Source organism: Cydia fagiglandana, chromosome 7 (assembly GCF_963556715.1).
Source record: "Cydia fagiglandana chromosome 7, ilCydFagi1.1, whole genome shotgun sequence".
NCBI lineage: Eukaryota > Metazoa > Arthropoda > Insecta > Lepidoptera > Tortricidae > Cydia > Cydia fagiglandana.
In genome coordinates this window covers 16950243-16968466 of record NC_085938.1, presented here as the reverse complement: position 1 = coordinate 16968466, position 18224 = coordinate 16950243, and the positions used below count along the sequence as shown (strand labels likewise).

General features: G+C 37.1%; 2 protein-coding genes across 2 annotated transcripts; both read right to left on the bottom strand.

Moving 5' to 3' along the window:
* Window positions 1-1775: 1775 nt before the first annotated feature.
* On the bottom strand, window positions 1776-14593 carry LOC134666072 (uncharacterized). Its single transcript, XM_063523187.1, has 7 exons — window positions 14477-14593; window positions 12844-12890; window positions 12605-12686; window positions 11651-11755; window positions 10444-10533; window positions 2151-2266; window positions 1776-2080 (listed from the first exon to the last, which is right to left on the bottom strand). Exons 1-7 carry the CDS (start codon window positions 14510-14512, stop codon window positions 1855-1857), a joined length of 702 nt encoding a protein of 233 aa, XP_063379257.1. The 5' UTR covers window positions 14513-14593; the 3' UTR covers window positions 1776-1854.
* Window positions 14594-15626: 1033 nt separating this feature from the next.
* LOC134666242 (endocuticle structural glycoprotein ABD-5-like) lies at window positions 15627-17689 on the bottom strand. The gene is made up of 3 exons (XM_063523393.1): window positions 17446-17689; window positions 16604-16740; window positions 15627-15828 (listed from the first exon to the last, which is right to left on the bottom strand). Exons 1-3 carry the CDS (start codon window positions 17446-17448, stop codon window positions 15627-15629), a joined length of 342 nt encoding a protein of 113 aa, XP_063379463.1. The 5' UTR covers window positions 17449-17689.
* Between the last annotated feature and the right edge of the window lie 535 nt (window positions 17690-18224).

The window sequence follows — 18224 nt, the reverse complement described above, 5'->3', positions numbered from 1 at the left end:
CAGAGAGTGTATTTTACCTCTTTTACTGAGACTATATTTATAAGATTCCATTTTCCGAATTGTTTTTTTTTTTTAAATTTTATACGAATTACCTCTGTATCTGAGATAACGTTAATCTATGACCTCTCTAACTTGGACTTTATTGATCTATTTCCGTATTCTTACTAACTCTTAGCTTAGTCTATAAGTCTATCCAAAATTTACGCATTTGCTTAATTGTGTCTAAACAACTCCAAGTTTCGTTTAAATAGTTACTATAATGTAGTTAAAACTATCGAAACGAAAGCTGAAATCTTGATAAGTAACAAGAATAAACAAATTTTCATTTAATATATGTATTTCTAAGATGCAATGAAGTCCGTATGAAATTTAATTGAAAAAAATTATCCTTTAGAAAATCATTCGAAATAAATTCAAAGAAATATTTAAACAGACTTAAAAAATATTTAGGGACAAGGATTATTTTACCTAAAAATTTAAAGATAATTACAAAATACCTTATTAACCACCTCTATAACTGATATATATCCTCTATTCTCACCTCTATTAATGGGACCCTCTGTAAATGAAACAGAAATTTATTTGTACCTGGCTAACTGGGACCCTGTGTAAGTGGAAAACCTCTTTAAGTGAGACAAATTTGCTCGTCCCTTGAGATCTCACTTATCCAGGTTTCACTGTATAACATGTATAACACAACTGTGTATCGAGAGCAGAACGAACTGCCATCAATCTGTTTTGCAGTTTGGCAGTACTAGAGCCCGCCTAAGATGGGTTAGTTGCCGATTCGCAGGATTCTTGTTTTGTCGGATTTCTGTTTCACCGGATTTTCTTTAGGACGTCACAATTCACAATCTGAGTAGGTAATATAAGAGAATCCGGCGAAACAAGAATCCGGCGAATCGGGAACTAACCCCAAGATGGTCTAAAGCAGCGGTCGGCAACCTGCGGCCCGCGGGCCGCATGCGGCTCGTGAAACTGTCCCTTGCGGCCCGAGTGCCGCCTTGGCTATTTTGTATGTAATAGTGACAAACGACAATGTCTCATAAAGTCATAAATATTAACAAAGTACGGCCCGCGTCACTTCCGTTAACTACTATGTGGCCCTTGGCCGCTAAAAGGTTGCCGACCGCTGGTCTAAAGTTAAGGTAAGGTGAGGCGTCCATCAGATGGAAAATAGTGTTAAAGAGCACCAATAAAACTGTAATAAATTAAAGTTGAGTCTAGAGCCTAGTTTCATTAAAATTTTCTAGGTCAAATACTTAGCAATCGTGAGATTTTTTCAAACGAAAACGCAGGTCACAAATAATCCTTTGCATCGATGTAAACTGGTTTCACTTCTATTGTCTTGACTGTCGTTAGTGTTCTTAGGTTAATTCGTCTGAGTATTTCGGAAAGCATTCTTCAATTGTTATCGTAAGTTATGTGCTGGTATTAAACGAGAGAGCTGATATTAATTGTCTATTATTTTAACTTACGTTATACCTACATGACGACCCGGAGACATGCTTTTAGGGTAAAAGGTTATTTGTGTGTGTGTTTGTTTATTTATTTGTACACACGAATAAATGTTTCCAAAATATCAAATGGATTAAACGTTTTACTTGTGGTATAGGTTTTAACTCATAAGATGGCACGGTTGCAAGTTTTCGGAGGTTTTAAATTTTATTTCCATGGAGTAGGTAGGTTACAAAATAATTAAAATTATAATTTTGTTCATGTTAAGTAAAACCAATGTACACTTATAATACTTTATTATTATTTAAACTATTGAGTCAGTATATAAATATTATATACAGCTTCATAATTGGCGCTATGTACAGAACTGTTAAAACAGTTTATTGACTTAAACATTTAGCCCAAAAGGGAGGCGACAACGCCTGGCGGGACTGCTCCGCCGGGCCCTTGCTCGATGGTCGGCTGGAAGCCATTCTCGTCGGCGATGTATGACACGACGTACGTCACACCGTCAGGACCTACCCAGGAGTACTGCCCGCGAACTGCGATGGCCTCATTCTCGGTGCCTTGGTTCTTTAGCTCTCCTTGCTCTTCGTGCTTGCTTCCATCAGATAACTCGTATCTACATGAAAAAAAAATTATTAATGCAAGTTTTGAAAGTGGATACAGTGTTTTAGGTTCCGATTACTTACACGAATTGGTATCCGCCCAACCCAGAGTTGTCGGACTCCTGACGGAGAATCTGCACTTCCTGGGGGTTCTGCTGGGGAGCCGCCCAGCAAGCAGCGACGAGAGCTAATAACACCACCTGAAATCAATCAGGTAACTTGATATCGATCCAAACACTAACACTTCACTGTTCAAATCACTTCACACAACTAACCGATTTCATTTTGGCTTCTGTTTATGATTATGGCGACTGCGTGCCACGAAGATCTGCAAGTTTATGGGATGCTGGTATGTCCTAACGGTTCTCTTATATATTTCTTCTAATGCCGGGTTACAACATAGCGCGATTGCCCTACGGCCCGACGGCGCATCTGTCGCGGTGGGTGAACGGCCATACATACAAGCATTGTTTATCTGTGTAACCATGTGTATGGACATGGCGTGACCCGTGAATGTTTTGTTAAGTAACGTTTAATAAGAGTACAAATGTCAATGTTAATAGGAATTTCAAAAGGTTGTAATTTACTCTGCTGCGCAGAAATATTTCATTACTAAACGTTTATCGGACTGTATAATTTTATGAGCGATGTGATAGACAACGGAGTACGACATGCGTACGAGTCTCGTTTACAACTTTGTGATGTAGGTAATATAATTGGTACTTTTATGTAGCATTAATCAAAATTGATAATAATTGCTTGTAACAAGGCGTTTGATAAAACGAATCTTATGAAATGAGCTTAAATATTTTTCGTTTTTGCTTTTAGGTAAGTACTAAACAAATGATTTGATACTTTAATAAATATTTGAATAAAAGAAGATTAAGGCCCACTTGCACCATTCCACTAACCCGGGGTTAACTGCTTAAACCGATAACCCAATGTCAAATTGTACTGATAACCATAGTAAGACTAGGTTTAACCGGTTAACCCCGGGTTAGTGGAATGGTGCAAGAGGCGCTAAGACATGAACTGTGTTACGAATTTAAATGAAACCATTTGGCACCGTGGAATTTTTGATACGAAAAGTACCTACTTTTAGGTACTTTTCCGGAATACATATCAATTAGAATAAAGATAATAGGTACTTACATAATCCGCGAAAAATAATTTGCTAGTCAAAGGTGATATTCGCATGCCAGTTGCAGGTGCATCATTTTTTCGACATTACCCAGACACTGCGGGGTTGCGTAATGCATCGCAACCATAATGTGATTCGTAGTGTTTAGTTTTGAAATATTTTTTTATAATATGTATGCTAGTTTGAAGGTATTTGTATAGGCCACTAGTTGCCTGAAATAAAAAAAAAAAACATTTTCATTTCATTACTGCGGATGGAACTTCATAATCGCCACAGTAAGTAATTTAATTGTACACATAACTATCAACATTTTGAAAGTCTTTGTCACTGTTATAAATAGTTTTCGTAAGAGGTCGGATGTTACGCGACCTCTCACCTCGCTCTACAACCCCCCTTATCTATTTAAAAAATCTAGTGCTTTCATCGATTTCGTATCAATAGAGACAGACGTTACTAACAATTTGGTTCTACTTACTTCCTTCATATCCAAGCGGGTTTACTTTCGTTGACGTGTAGTCACGTTCAGACGAAATCGGCAAACATCAATAAGGTGGTGCCATCTGACAGCACTAGTATTATCGGATGACTAGTTTCATGACTAACTATCTATTTTCCGCTAAACGGAGTCCATTCGACCTGACTCCTTCTTTCCGGGGTGCATCTGTACCTATTGCCGACAGCCTGGAACTCCTCGGCATGGAGCTGAGTTCAGTCCTCGGCTTCGGCAGCTTCATTGAGTCTAAAGCACAAACTGCGGCCAGAAAGCTGGGCGTCCTAAATAAGGTGAAGCGATACTTCACACCTGGACAGCTTCTAACACTTTACAAAGCTCAAGTCCGGTCGTGTATGGAGTATTGCAGCCACCTGTGGGATGGCTCAGCTAAATACCAACTCGCCGCTTTGGACTCAGTGGAGCGCAGAGCCAGGAGGATGATTGGCGACAAGAAGCTAACGGCTAAGCTTCAGACTTTGGCCCATCGGCGGAAAGTCGCCAGCCTGTCGGTATTCTACAGGTTGCACTTCGGGGAGTGTGCCCAAGAGCTACACGAGCTCATTCCACCGTCCCCATTCTACCATCGGACTTTTAGACGCACGGCCGGTTTCCATCCTTACTTGGTAGATATTCCGCCAATTCGCACTAAGCGCTTTGCTTCTACTTTCCTTATGCGCACTGCCAAGGAATGGAATTCCTTGCCGGCGTCTATATTTCCGTGCTCTTATAACCCGGCAACCTTCAAATCAAGAGTGAACAGGCACCTTCTGGGCGAGCTCGCTCCATCGTAGGCCACGTCTACGCCTCGGCTAGTCTGTGGCCATGAGTAAACCCATGCATAAAAAAAAAAAAAATAATATTCATGTTGTCAGGTCTTGTTACACTAAGCTCAAAAAGAAGGCGACAACGCACGTTACACGGTACGATAACTTGATCACTTATTCGGTCAGTCAGTAACCTAATTTGATTTCAATTTTTAATTGCCGTTTTGTTTCGTTTTGAGTCGATATTAATAGGCTTAAACTCTTCTTCCTCTTCGCCTATTCCCGTTATACGGAGTCTGCTTTCCTTATTTTAAGTCTCCAGGCAGTTCTATTCTGCTTATAAGGCTTTCCAAATCCTTCTCAACAGTTTTAATATAATTTGATTTCAATTTTTATTGACGATTTGTTTCGAGTCAATATTAATAGACTTAAACTCTGTAGATTATAATTTTATTTTGTACTAAACAAGACTGTTTAATACCAATACATTCCACGACTCTTATCGTTTCGTACATACTCTAACTCAATAGACTGATTAATCGATTGATAAAGAATTAATTAAAATTCAGGAAGACTCCTATAAACAGATTCCATTTTCAAACTTTATTATAAAAAGTAACTTGCGAAAGCTCAAATTTAAAGTCGGAAATATGGTTTGTAATCAACTGCCATTGTTTCCTTATTTTATAAGTATTTTTGAGCATTGCTTTTATTGAGTTTAATCAGGAAATTGAAAATTTTAATTAATTCTTTATCTTCCAATTGACCCCGAGCAAGGGTCAATAAAATTGTACAGACATTCCGAAGTCAATATAACCCTGCGTAATGTGTTAATTGGAGAGTGTTTATTATTTCTCGTGTCTTACGGTTAAGCAGTCTATTGAGTTAGGGCAGGGTCTCCAAACTTTTTTACCGGAGGGGTATCTTGCGCCTCGGAACTTTCGGAGGGAGGGGGGTGTATCTGGTTGCTGCTGTTGTCGCTGTCGGCGGGTCGGTTCGCCGGCCGGACTTGGCCCGCGGGCCGGAGGGCCCAATACATTCCACGACTATTCTCTTTCCGCACAGACTACCTAGGTCACGAGTGTTGCAATTTATATTTAGGTTAAAAAAGTGAAAGTTCAGTTGAGATAAAAACTCACATATTTCTTAATTTATTTCTGACTGATCCTGATAAAAACCGGACTTACTAATGTATTACTGAATCGCGATCAGAAAGGGATTAGAAATAACAGATTTCCATACACTTACCTCAAAATCAATATGGATTGACAGCTATCTCAATCCCTTTCTAATCGCGATTCAGTAATAGGGCTGTAGGTAACTAAGAATAGTACATTATTGTCGAGGCTCGGAAGTAGCTACTTGCAGGCTGAGGATTCGTTTTAAACGGACGACCTTGGGAGTCCGTTTAATTGAATCCGAAGCCAGCAAGTAGCCTTCCAGCCGAGTCATATATAGTGCTTTTCTCAAAAATGGTGCAAGAAACATAAATATCATAGAAACATTTTACAAAAGCAACGTTCTTACGTATATATTTTCACAGAGAAAAGCCCTTGCCGCCTTTTTATTTTTTTAATAAAAAAATAGAAGTGTATTTTTCTGCCGAAAATACGCCAACCTATTTGAGACAACTAAATAGTCGCGGTACTAATCATCTGTTTGGCTGTGTAATGGGCCTGTGCCTTCATTTGATATGGCCATTTGAACTTTTAAAAAGTTTGGAACTCGACAAATAATGGAATTTGTATGCAACATTGCAGTCCCAAAATCGAGACTGCAATGTTTTTAACTTTTTAATTTTTGGTTGACCATAAACTCCGCGCTTCGCGACCTATTTCTTAGACGGCAAAGTCGACTTTGCCGTCCATTTTTGAGAAAATCTATTAACTGTAGCAACACTTCGAAGAGGGTTTAATTGAAAATTATAAGGCATAAATGTACATGTACATCTTAAGAATATAATTATTGTAATTAATTACTTTGGTCGCACGACAGCTGAAATGTCAGAGTAGCGTATTTATCTTGCAGTCCAATTTACATCAGGCGGCTACCGGGTGAGCACGTCGAGACAAACTTATTTCGGTGTAGTGTATTAAAATATGGACGATAACTTAATTATCCCGTGGTTGCACTAACAGCTGTAATAGCAAAAAGGATTGGAGATACCCATGTCAGACGACGCTACGGAGTCACGCCGAGGAGCCCACTGATTAACAGTCCACCGAACGGTATCGGTCTGTCAGTTAGAACAAAATTTTGACAGTTCCGAACAACTGACAGGCCGATACCGTCCGGCGGACTGTTAATCAGTGGGCCCCTTACGTCGTCGCCCAAATCTAATGTTTAGTTAATTTCATTTTTATGTGTATTGTTTTTAGGGTTCCGTGCCCAAAGGGTAAAACGGGACCCTATTACTAAGACTTCGCTGTCCGTCCGTCCGTCCGTCCGTCCGTCTGTCTGTCACCAGGCTGTATCTCACGAACCGTGATAGCTAGACAGTTGAAATTTTCACAGATGATGTATTTCTGTTGCCGCTATAACAATAAATACTAAAAACAGAATAAAATAAAGATTTAAATGGGGCTCCCATACAACAAACGTGATTTTTGACCAAAGTTAAGCAACGTTGGGAGTGGTCAGTACTTGGATGGGTGACCGTTTTTTTTTGCTCTTTTTTGTTTTTTTTTTGCCCATTGTGCAGGCAGCATTCCCGCGCTGTATAGCGATGGCAATCCTGTGCGCAAGAAAGCTGCCCGCGCGAGACTCCGGGCCTGTTGCCTCCGTTAAGCGCTTAACTATTAAGGGCTACTTGCACCATTCACTAACCCGGGGTTAAGCAGTTAAATCTGGATTTACCATAGTTTACTAGTACAAATTGACACTGGGTTAACGGTTTAACCGGTTAACCCCGGGTTAGTGGGATGGTGCAAGTGGCGCTAAGTGTGTCAGATACACTCGGGCGCAAATTTTATTGACACATAGGTATATCTATTTGTAAAACTAAATATTACAAATATGGCAGATACTATTGCTTGATTTTGTTAAATTTGAGACTATTGCTGCTGACTGAACATATAATACATTGTTGCCTTTATTACGGAGTCATCACCACTGTTAAAAATATGTTCACTTATTAAATCCATAAATTGGATGTCGATGACGATGTTAACATACATTCTCATAAGGCTATGGGAACTTCAATCGGTTCAAGTAAATATTTCGGCCTTTAACATTTTCTATCGACTAGAGTTATTCGGAAGATGATGCATTTTCTTATAGAATCCGGGCGATACTGACGCTTCCTTCGATTGTCATAAATCTTATAATCCGTTGCGCGAGATTCTCGGAAATTAATACGCGCACCGACCGCAACGTGAAGTCGGCAATCAAGTGGAAAAGGTCAAGGTTTGACGTTTGGCGCTGAATAATTTGTGTCCAATTGGTTTTTGATGGGATGGATGTTTTAAGAGCTTCGCTCATTAAACATTCCTAAGTTCTTGTACAGTAATGCGTTTGATCACGTGGGCGGCCTTCGCCAGGCTCACAACGCAGACAAAGTCTTGAAATATTTCAGCGTAATATATACCTAATATACAGCATAATATAATAGCACAGTAGACGGTAATGAAAAAAACTCCATTTTATAATTGCTTATTTAAAGTGCATACTTTAAATAAATTGTATTCATTTGATTGAGTCAAACTACATATCTGACTGCTATTTCAAGAAGGTATCTTTTGAAATACGTAGAAACATCGTGGAAGTCGTACCAGTTGGTAGGTACTTTGCTAAATATCGTATGCATAATGGTTTCCAATAAACTGTTTATCGGCCAATTATGCTACTGTTTATATAAAAGTAGGTATATATTTTATAGAACCAGTTTAGTTTAGGGTTGGATACATACTTTTTATGTACTATAAAGGTTATCCGGTTCCTATATTAATCTGTAACCACAAAGTGACTTCAAGTAATTTGTTCGTTATAGTTATTTGCTCGTGTTTCGTTTTTTGAACTTATGGTTATTTATTTGTAATTTTTCTGTTGTAAAAATGTACATGTTGTTAATCAGCAAAATCTTCATTCTGAAGTTACCTATTTAAAATTATCGGAAAGTTAAGTTCTCAACCAAAATTAAAATAATGAATATTTTATCGCGAACCAGTAGATACCATAAATACATCAATTATGCAAATGAACATAATTCCCCGGGAACAATTTAAATGTAATTTACATTTTATTACCGGTTTCATTTCCCAGAATGAACTTATCAACATCTTACAAAATTTTGCGAATTATTTAAGGTTCTATCATCTCCATATTGCGCTGGCGACGGGTCGCCCGTCGCCCGACCAGTCGCGTTACGTCAACCGAACCGAAGTCGCCTGGTGACCTCCGACACCCATACTCACGACATCAACGGAAGATCGTACTAATAACATTCTAGTCACTAATACACTTACGATTAATCTCCTTCGAACAGCATCAAAGCTATAACCTGCCTTACGATCTGGTTTTTTTCAGGTCAATCCGCCGCCTTTTGATAACTACAGACAAAGTCAAGACAGCTAATTAATTATCAATGTAAATAACATTATGTATTACAAGGTTCACAAGGTTACGCGTTACGCGACACAGATGTCGATGACATCTTCTTATGTAACAATCGCGTCGAGAATTAAAGTAGCAAGTTCAATTCATCGCTTATTTCGTTTTTAAACTGTTGCAACATGCAACATAAAATTTAATAGCTTTTATTCGGCATAAAAATAACAGTTTCCATAAATTCTTATGTGTCCACGTGCCTATCAAATCATCCAAATTTACAATAAAGATTTGATAACGATTTTTATGAAGTTAAGTGTGTTGTCGTGTTTTTATGATGATTGGAAAACTTTACGTTGTCCGAATTCAATTAGCAAATATTGAAACGCCGTTAGGATTGAGAAATTGAAGCGATGACCGCTTTAAATGGGGGACTTCTATGAATTTCACAATTGTTTTACCATAAATAAAATCAAAATTTTAGTAAGTACCCTTCTTGGTCTTGTTTAGGTCTAGCCCGCGCCAATTTCATATTCGGGCAAGTAGGAATGAAATGTATTCTAATTAGCCAGATATTATAAAAGTTATAAAAAAGTGCTGTAGTATCACCTCAGATTATCCTTATTGAAACGGACAATGTTCCAAAATTACACAATTATTATGAGAATCACAAAGTTCGAGTTGTCTCGCAAGACGTGACTAAGGATGATTCCAACATCGGACCGCCTCGCCGTCATGGGAACGAATGCGAACATTTACGATCAGATATCCGAATAACTGAACAAATGTCCGGGTGAAACCATACGGTGCCGTGTGATTAGATTATGCAATCTATTGTCCAGGGACCCATTCTATCAATGGGGCGTCGATAAGCATAAGCAATGGGTATCGAAACCAAAATAGGCTGTAATCAGGTCCTCGGAACTGTCTTGTCGGCGGCGATCGCGAACTTGATTGTTGTGTATTTGCATAACTATTGGCTTATGATTTGCTTTGTTATACGACAAGTATCAAGATCTTTATAACTGCTGCGTTTAAATAATGAGACAAGTTAGATTAGGTCAGTCAGATCGATTTAAGACCGTACAATTAAAAGGTTTCTAATGCTGAAATCCTATGTATTTCTTTATACCTGACTTAAACCCTTTATATCTGACTTTCTATACGTAGTATAAACCACAATAAAAATTAACTCATGTCCATTTGATAAGAATGAATTAAATTAAAACTGGAAAATTTTGGCACTTTGATGAAAATAAATTACATAATTATATTGTTTATAGTAGGTAGAGGTACATATAAAAAAAACAATGTAATGAGTTTAGTAAAATATTCATTCATTAATTTTACAAGATGATAAAATTTATTCTAAAATGCCGTAACAACTTTTTCTAGTTCCTCAAAAGTAAAGCAGAGTAGAAAGACACAGTACACTCTTCGACGATCAATGTGACTTTCTTGTTTCTGAGACATAACATACTCGCTCTCCGCTGCGGAAAACCGGTTCACGTCTATTTGGCACATCTGTAATATAGGACATAATTATATAAGTAAATGGTTCATGTATCAATGCTAACAGCAAGTTTTAAAGGGGCCTACAGATTACCAGTTCGCCGGATGTTATCAGCCTGTCAGCAAAGCGTCACAGTTCCGAACAACTGACAGGCTGATATCGTCTGGCGAACTGATAATCTGTGGGCGCATTAAGATGGGACATAAAGCCAGGAAATAGGGGACAAAAGCTACGCCACACGGAACTTGCATCGCGTGGTTTTTTACCTTTTATCTCAATATTCTCAATTGCTTTGAACAGAATACTTCTGTTTAAAGTTTTGCTCGTCAGTTACCTCGGCTACATCAGTAGCGATTTTATACTAAAATTATACTTCCATAGTATGCATACATAATGAGTTAATGATAGGTTCTACTGAAAATTACACATGTTTTCGTGGGTGTTTTCTATCGACTTTAAGGTTTTGGTTGGGGTCTGCCGCTGTTGATTACAACATTATATTTTTTTACATTGATTACAATTTCTTAAATTCAATATTGAAATTATAATTTTGCGTCAGCCCTTTCTTAACTGACCATCGGTGGGCTGTGCAATATGGCATACAAATTGCCAGTTCACAGTGTGGACTACGGCAAGCAAGTGTTTAAACTACAAACATGTATGTACATTTCAAGGAAAACTATTTTCTTAGTTCTTGCGTAAATACAGATAGGAGCTCCCACACAGTAAGTAGGTACCTATCTAGGTAGCAGTTATAAAACAACATAAAAATATGTTAAGCAGCGTTAAATAATTTATAGGATAAATTCAGCTTTGCTGGGACGTAGGTACTCAAGTTTTATCCATCACATCATTAAAACTAACGCGAAAGCTATGTCGAGGTTAAATTGATACGTTTGGGTATTATTTTAATGTTTATCGTGACAATAAACTACGGGTGGGGTACGGATGGGTAGGGTTATCATCTCCATGAAATGTATAATCTAAAAACTCCAAACAACGCAAAATTGTATTGATATACGTATCCATAGAGTTTGAAAAATACTATACTTAATTGATATTCATAATTATTAAAATACTATTATTGATATTCATATATATTTCTGGAAGTAAATATCATAATATTACCCTTTTTCCTTGTTCACCATAGCAAACCAATTCCTCAAAAGGGCTGTTTAGTGCAGACTTCGGATGCAGAAAGTAATGTCGGAGTTCAGCGTAACGACCCAAGTGCTTAAACATTAATGTTATATGTAATAAACTAATAATCAGAATAAAAGCCAGACCACCTGTAGGAATACCTTATAACTATGTTAAACTGCTCACATGCCCGCAATGTTCGCGAACTTTTATGGTAACATTCCATTTCTAACCGCAGCTGCACTACCGGTACTGTACGCGTCGCTGTCATTATCAATTTCCATAGTAAAATGAACAGTAGTGCAGCTGCCGTTGGACTGTCACCCTTATCAACAAGATTGGCTACGTCAGTCACTTGCGAGCATACCAGCGACAGCAACGGAGTTGACAGCTGTCGCCGCCCGTGGCCGAAGTCGGTTGGTGGGGTAAATAATTGATTTATGTAATAAAATGTGAGATACATGTTGTGTGCGATGGTATATCACTGAAATGGGTACCAGATGACAAGTACGTATCTACTGAATAAATATTTGTAGGTAATAAATCTAATGCAGCGTAAAAAAATGCTTTCGATTGTTTTAACTTTGCAATGCCTTTAGGAAAGACGTGTACGAGTTAAACATACAATAATATGTTTCTCCTGACATGCAAAACAACGGTTACTCGTATTGACCTGTTTAATCCTCATGAAGATTTGTAGTATTTTTCATAAGAATTAAAAAAACATTAACCCAATGAAAACTTGTCATTTTGTAAACTGCCTATAATTATAAAAATATTTTTTTCAGCCATTACCATTTCAGCAATCTCTAGTATCTAGTTATATGTATTTTTTATTTAGCCTCTCATATCCGTGGACACGGATCCACTATTAAATTCTTATTAATTATTTGATTTCGGCATACGAAAATTTAACTACCAGATATAAATAAATATACTTACTTCAGCATCGACGCGCCCAGTTTTCCGGACAGTATCTTGTGGAAACTCGTTCGGGAAAATTCTCCTCAACTCGACATCCTCGCTAAAGCAAAAACAAGTGACTGTTGACCTTTACATGCACTTAGACACTTAGCATTTTAAGACCTTATTGTAACAGGAATAAGGTCTTGACATCCAGTTAAACATGATCGTACAAAAACAAACTCATTTGACGCGATATTTAGCAATATACCACTTACTATGTGTAAATGACAGCATCGGCCGGCTGTAAAAGGTTGTGATGAACCTAAAATAGCACGATGATTATGGTTAGATTATTGCAATTATTTATTTTAATACATAATAATATATAGCCTATAAGATTCAAAATTGTAGTTATTTCCAATAACATGATGAGTACCGCAAAATGTGTGACGTTAATTAGATGGCTTATGAAATAGTAGGTAAATTTGAGCGGTTATTTTTTAATGTAATCATTATTTTTGTATAAGTCTAATGTGGCCAATAATCATTTGATGTTTATATTTATGATGCACTCCAATAATCTCTGCTCTTAAATGTCAGAATTAATTCGATGAAGGTTGAGATGGGTTTATAAATACGTAATTATACTTGGATGAAAAATTAAAAAATATATTTCTATATTAATTGTAGCCTATTCATCCTTTTATATGAAATGAATTCCGGTAAATTATCCATTACGGTAAATCAGAAAATCCGCTTGTACGTGATTGAGTAAGAAACTTTCAGACATACAAACTAACATAATATAATATTAGTAGGATACGATTTTTCCAAAAGTCAACTCATTATCGTTTCAGTGCGAGTGTAAGGGTAGACGGCTCGATTCGGGAAATGAATTCACTCTCTAGATATGAAATAGTAAAGATATGTAACGTTCCACTGTAAAAGGTACCTAAAGGCGGTTGGCGCCGCGATTCGGGAAATGAATTAGAGATTAACTAGATATGAAATAGTGAAGATATGTGACGTTCCACGAAAAAAGGTACCTTACGGTGGCCGGCGCTTGCGTCGCATAGCGCCGCAATAATATTGGAGCGGCGTAAATAAGAGGTTTGAACGAGATCTATAGTAAGTAGTTTTTTTTAATACGTCATAAATCGTAAACCGCTATTTTATTATGTCACTGGCTGTTACGGAACCCTTCATGGGCGAGACCGACTCCCACTTGGCCGCTTTTTAAATTTGTATGAAAATTTTTTTTCACTTGTAACTCTTGTAAAAATCAAAATAATCGAAAAAGGATAACGAAGGGGTGATATCCATGGTTAATATAAGGTGTATTCGGGTAATACCGAATGTCGGATAATTCCGAAATTCACATGAAAATCACCCTAAATTCCATCATAATAGAAGTCTCTTTTCGGAATTATCCGACAGTTTTCGACATTCGGAATTACCCGAGTAAACCTTACATCAAATTGTCTAAAAATATTTTCCATAATACTTACCTATCAATATCCAGACAAGAAAATGAGGGGAAATAAAATAGGACTACCGCCGCGATTCGGGAAATGAATTAGAGATTAACTAGATATGAAATAGTGAAGATATGTGACGTTCCACGAAAAAAGGTACCTTACGGCGGCCGGTGCTTACGTCGCATAGCGCCGCAATAATATAGGAGCGGCGTAAATAATAGCGTAAGCGCCAACCGCCATAAGGTACCTTTACCCGTGGGACGTCACATATCTTTACTATATCGTATCTAGTTAATCTCTAATTCATTTCCCGAATCGCGCCGAGAGTATTGAGATACCTAGCTTAATATTTTCTGTATTTACTCACACATAAAATACACGTGATTATATGTATGTATGTATGTATGTATAAAATACACATCTGACTTACCATTAGAGCAACAAGATGAATCGCTGTTTTAATCATTTTTAGTTAGTTAGATGAAGTAACGTTTAATCATTTAAGTGATGACAGTCCGCGTCATCAGTTATAGTAATTAAAATGTTTAAATATTTGTGTACCTATTCAAAACTTAAATACAATAAGCCTCCACAGTGCGATAAAATACAGTAATGTCAAGTTACACATTAAACCAAATGTTATTGTGAAACGTACTATAAAACTATAAATTGAAATGCGATGAAAGGTTATCGATTGTAATAAAAATTCTATTGTACCATCTAAAACAAAAGTGAAATTTAGTTCCAGTACGAGTATTTGGGTGAATAATCGTTTGTATATCAAAAGCGTCATAAAATTGTCATTATGTAGCTTATAAACTGACGCATTGAGGTTATCGTCCTAAACTGGCACTTTTTGTTGACACTAATGGCGTCATTCTTAGAGATGTGTTAACTGTTAAATCAATAATAGTAAACTAGACATTATGAAAGCAAGTATGTAAATAGCGTAATCGGTAGTGAATCTGCCTCGGAAGTTTATGGTCTTTTACGAATATTATTGGTCATACTTAAAGTGACATTCCATTTCCAACTGCAGCTGCAATACTGTTCATTTTACTATGGAAACGCGTCGCTGTCATTGTCAATTTCCATAGTAAAATGAACAGTATTGCAGCTGCAGTTGGAAATGGAATGTCACTCTTATGGGATGCCGGCAAAGGAGATGGCGGTACGACTTGGACGCATTTTACCCAGAATCGTGGGAACATACCAGCCACAGGGTTGAGTGGAAGAAACGAGGGGAGGCGTTTGCCCAGCAGTGGGACACTGAAGTAGGCTAATAAAAAAATATGGCGATAAGGCTGTCTCTTTCAGTAGCGCGCTATTAAAAATATCCGTTTGCTTTAATCACGTACATTACGTGAATGCGCCCATCATAGGCCCGCCAATCCTAGAAAATGCATTTATATGTATCATAGCATGGACGATTTCTATGTCTATTGTCCTATTATTTTAAGTAGGTATTTATTACACTATGTAGTTTTAAATACCTATCAAACCTTTTAATTACCTACTGATCAGTTTGTTTAGTTAAATAAATGTTATTTAACAATATTTATTTCTAAATAACAAAGATTTCAAAAGATCCTTCTATCGTTGAATCTCGTGTCGTCATGTAACAGGGGTTGGAAACCGTTGGCGTCAGCAATGTACCGCAAGGCGAAGGGACGGCCACTCGGGTCTATGTAACCGTATTCACCTCGGACCGCAAGAGATCCGTCTGGTCCGTTCACCAAGCCGCCATCTTCTCTTCTGTATGTGCCGTCTTGAGTTTCATATCTGAAGTAAAATATTTCATCAAAAATAAGAATTAGAGAGAAATTGGTACAGTTAAGTTCATATACTATGTGTAGGAAGTTCGATAGCTGTAACGTCCTGTATTTTTTCCCTTGATTTGTTGATAATTAATATTTATTGGGATTATACGTAAATTGTAATTGACCATAAATCATATTATTTAATGAGAGTGAACGTACCCACAGATTGTTATTATTAGCTATAGGAAGGTACTTAAGCAGACAAAATTCATGTTTATGCAGAACAAATATAATATTTATAAGAGGGTATTTGACCTCCTCATGTCCATGGGTAAGTGTTTTACGTAAATATTGTGCTCCATTCATAGTTTTAAATCCCATTATAACATAAAAATAATTGTCAATTTATGATAATGTTCACTGCAAATAGCAATACCTATTTAGTAGGTACTCAGAGCATATTTGTTTATTTTAATGTTCTTGATATTCGATAGAGTTCAGGTCAGGGCTATTACGTGAATAAGGGTTTAAGAGGTGTTAGAAAACACTCAATTAATTCCATTGTAATTCATTAAAAATAATTTCTAGAGGCCGAATCTTATTTTACAGATTGTTAAAGTTTTGATTTAGTTATGATAGAACCTTGACACGACTACCAGTGCATTTTGCGCTCAAAAATCAACCTAATCTACGACTAAATACCAGTGCATTCAGCAATCAACCGAATCTATCGTCAAGATCGTATCTTAACCAAATCAAAACCTTAATAAGTTGTTAAATTCCTTCTGGTTACTTACTCGAAGCTGTATGTTCCAAGTCCATTGTTGTTAAATACGTATTTTTTTAACTGTCCCTCGAGGCCGCGGCAGGTTGGTATTATAATGGATATTATAATAGAGGAGGTTACCACGGCGATGAAGAGGCTCGCTTTTACCTGCACGTTCAACATATGTCAAGGTCAACGGCTTAACAAATATGCTTATTACATGAATGACTAACAAAATTTGCTTATTGATACAATGAAATGGCATGTTGCATGATTATGCAGATTCCGGGTTCAAAGGCGAGTTTGACATGTGTAATATGCATTTGTAATAAGATTGTGTGGGATAGGTGATGGATCGCTATAGATATTTGCTGATATCTTTTGTATATTACGCCATACGGCCCTATTCTATAAGATACGTCAATTATTACGTCTACACTCTACAATGACATATGTAATCCAAATCGTATCTAGATGTAATATTTGACGTACCTTAAAGTTCGAATCGAGTATATAGTCTCTAGTTAGAAATAAAAATTATTTATTCCATGTTAGATAAGCTCTTTCATGATAATTTAATCAAACCGCATCATACAGCACAATAAACGGGATTCTGACGTTACATTGTTACGAAGTTACTTCGTTTCGCGATATGAGTAAAAAAATAACAACAAAAAACGTACTCATGTAAAAAGCTGTAGAATGCGACAACTGACAACATGTTTATTTCTAGGACATAAGCATAATTATAACATATATTTAGCATATTAATGCATTGATGACATAAAGTAAAAGAATTGTTATAATGTTCTATCACCTAATTTGCTTAACTTGTACCACCCAACGACTACGATTATGTATTAAGTGACTTACCATTTCGGTCAAGGTTTTTCTTCTGTCGTCGCCAATTTGAACTGCGACCACAACACCTCTACCTACTGTTTATATCCACATCCAGTTCCTTAAGAATGTCACGTATGGACTTCATTCCTGAGACACAAGGACCTGTCCATGTTCATGTCATTGACACTACAACACAATTCAACTATTCGCATCCTTGGTGAAGAAAGGTTCATCTTATCATGAACATTGTATGTGGATACGCCTTTGTATTAATGAGAATGCGTTGGTGCGACATGCTTAAATTTTATAATGATGCTAAAAATAAAATATGATCAGTAGAAGGATATAATTATGATTACGCTTGACTGTTTGATGTATTAATTTACATAAATTAGTAGAGTGGCGAAGATAATCGTTTTATTACCAAATTGTATATAATTTATTTAGTATTTTTAGGGTTACGTACCCAAAGGGTAAAACGGGACCCTATTACTAAGACTTCGCTGTCCGTCCGTCCGTCCGTCCGTCCGTCTGTCTGTCACCAGGCTGTACTCGTATCTCACGAACCGTGATAGCTAGACAGTTGAAATTTTCACAGATGATGTATTTCTGTTGCCGCTATAACAACAAATACTAAAAACAGAATAAAATAAAGATTTAAGTGGGGCTCCCATACAGCAAACGTGATTTTTGACCGAACGTGAAGTTAAGCAACGTCGGGCGTGGTCAGTACTTGGATGGGTGACCGTTTTCTTTTTGCATTTTTTTCCGTTTTTTTTTGCTTTATGGTACGGAACCCTTCGTGCGCA

What these genes read in the sequence shown, in the direction of transcription:
- LOC134666072 (XM_063523187.1), bottom strand. Translation starts at nt 14,512, where the DNA reads ATGATTAAAACAGCGATTCATCTTGTTGCTCTAATG. An exon ending in ATGGTGAACAAGGAAAAAGG is followed by an intron (nt 10,534 to 11,650) that starts GTAATATTATGA and finishes CCTATATTACAG; the next exon opens with ATGTGCCAAATAGACGTGAA. An exon ending in GTCACATTGATCGTCGAAGA is followed by an intron (nt 2,267 to 10,443) that starts GTGTACTGTGTC and finishes GATTGATTTCAG; the next exon opens with GTGGTGTTATTAGCTCTCGT.
- LOC134666242 (XM_063523393.1), bottom strand. An exon ending in CTTGGAACATACAGCTTCGA is followed by an intron (nt 15,829 to 16,603) that starts GTAAGTAACCAG and finishes ATTTTACTTCAG; the next exon opens with ATATGAAACTCAAGACGGCA.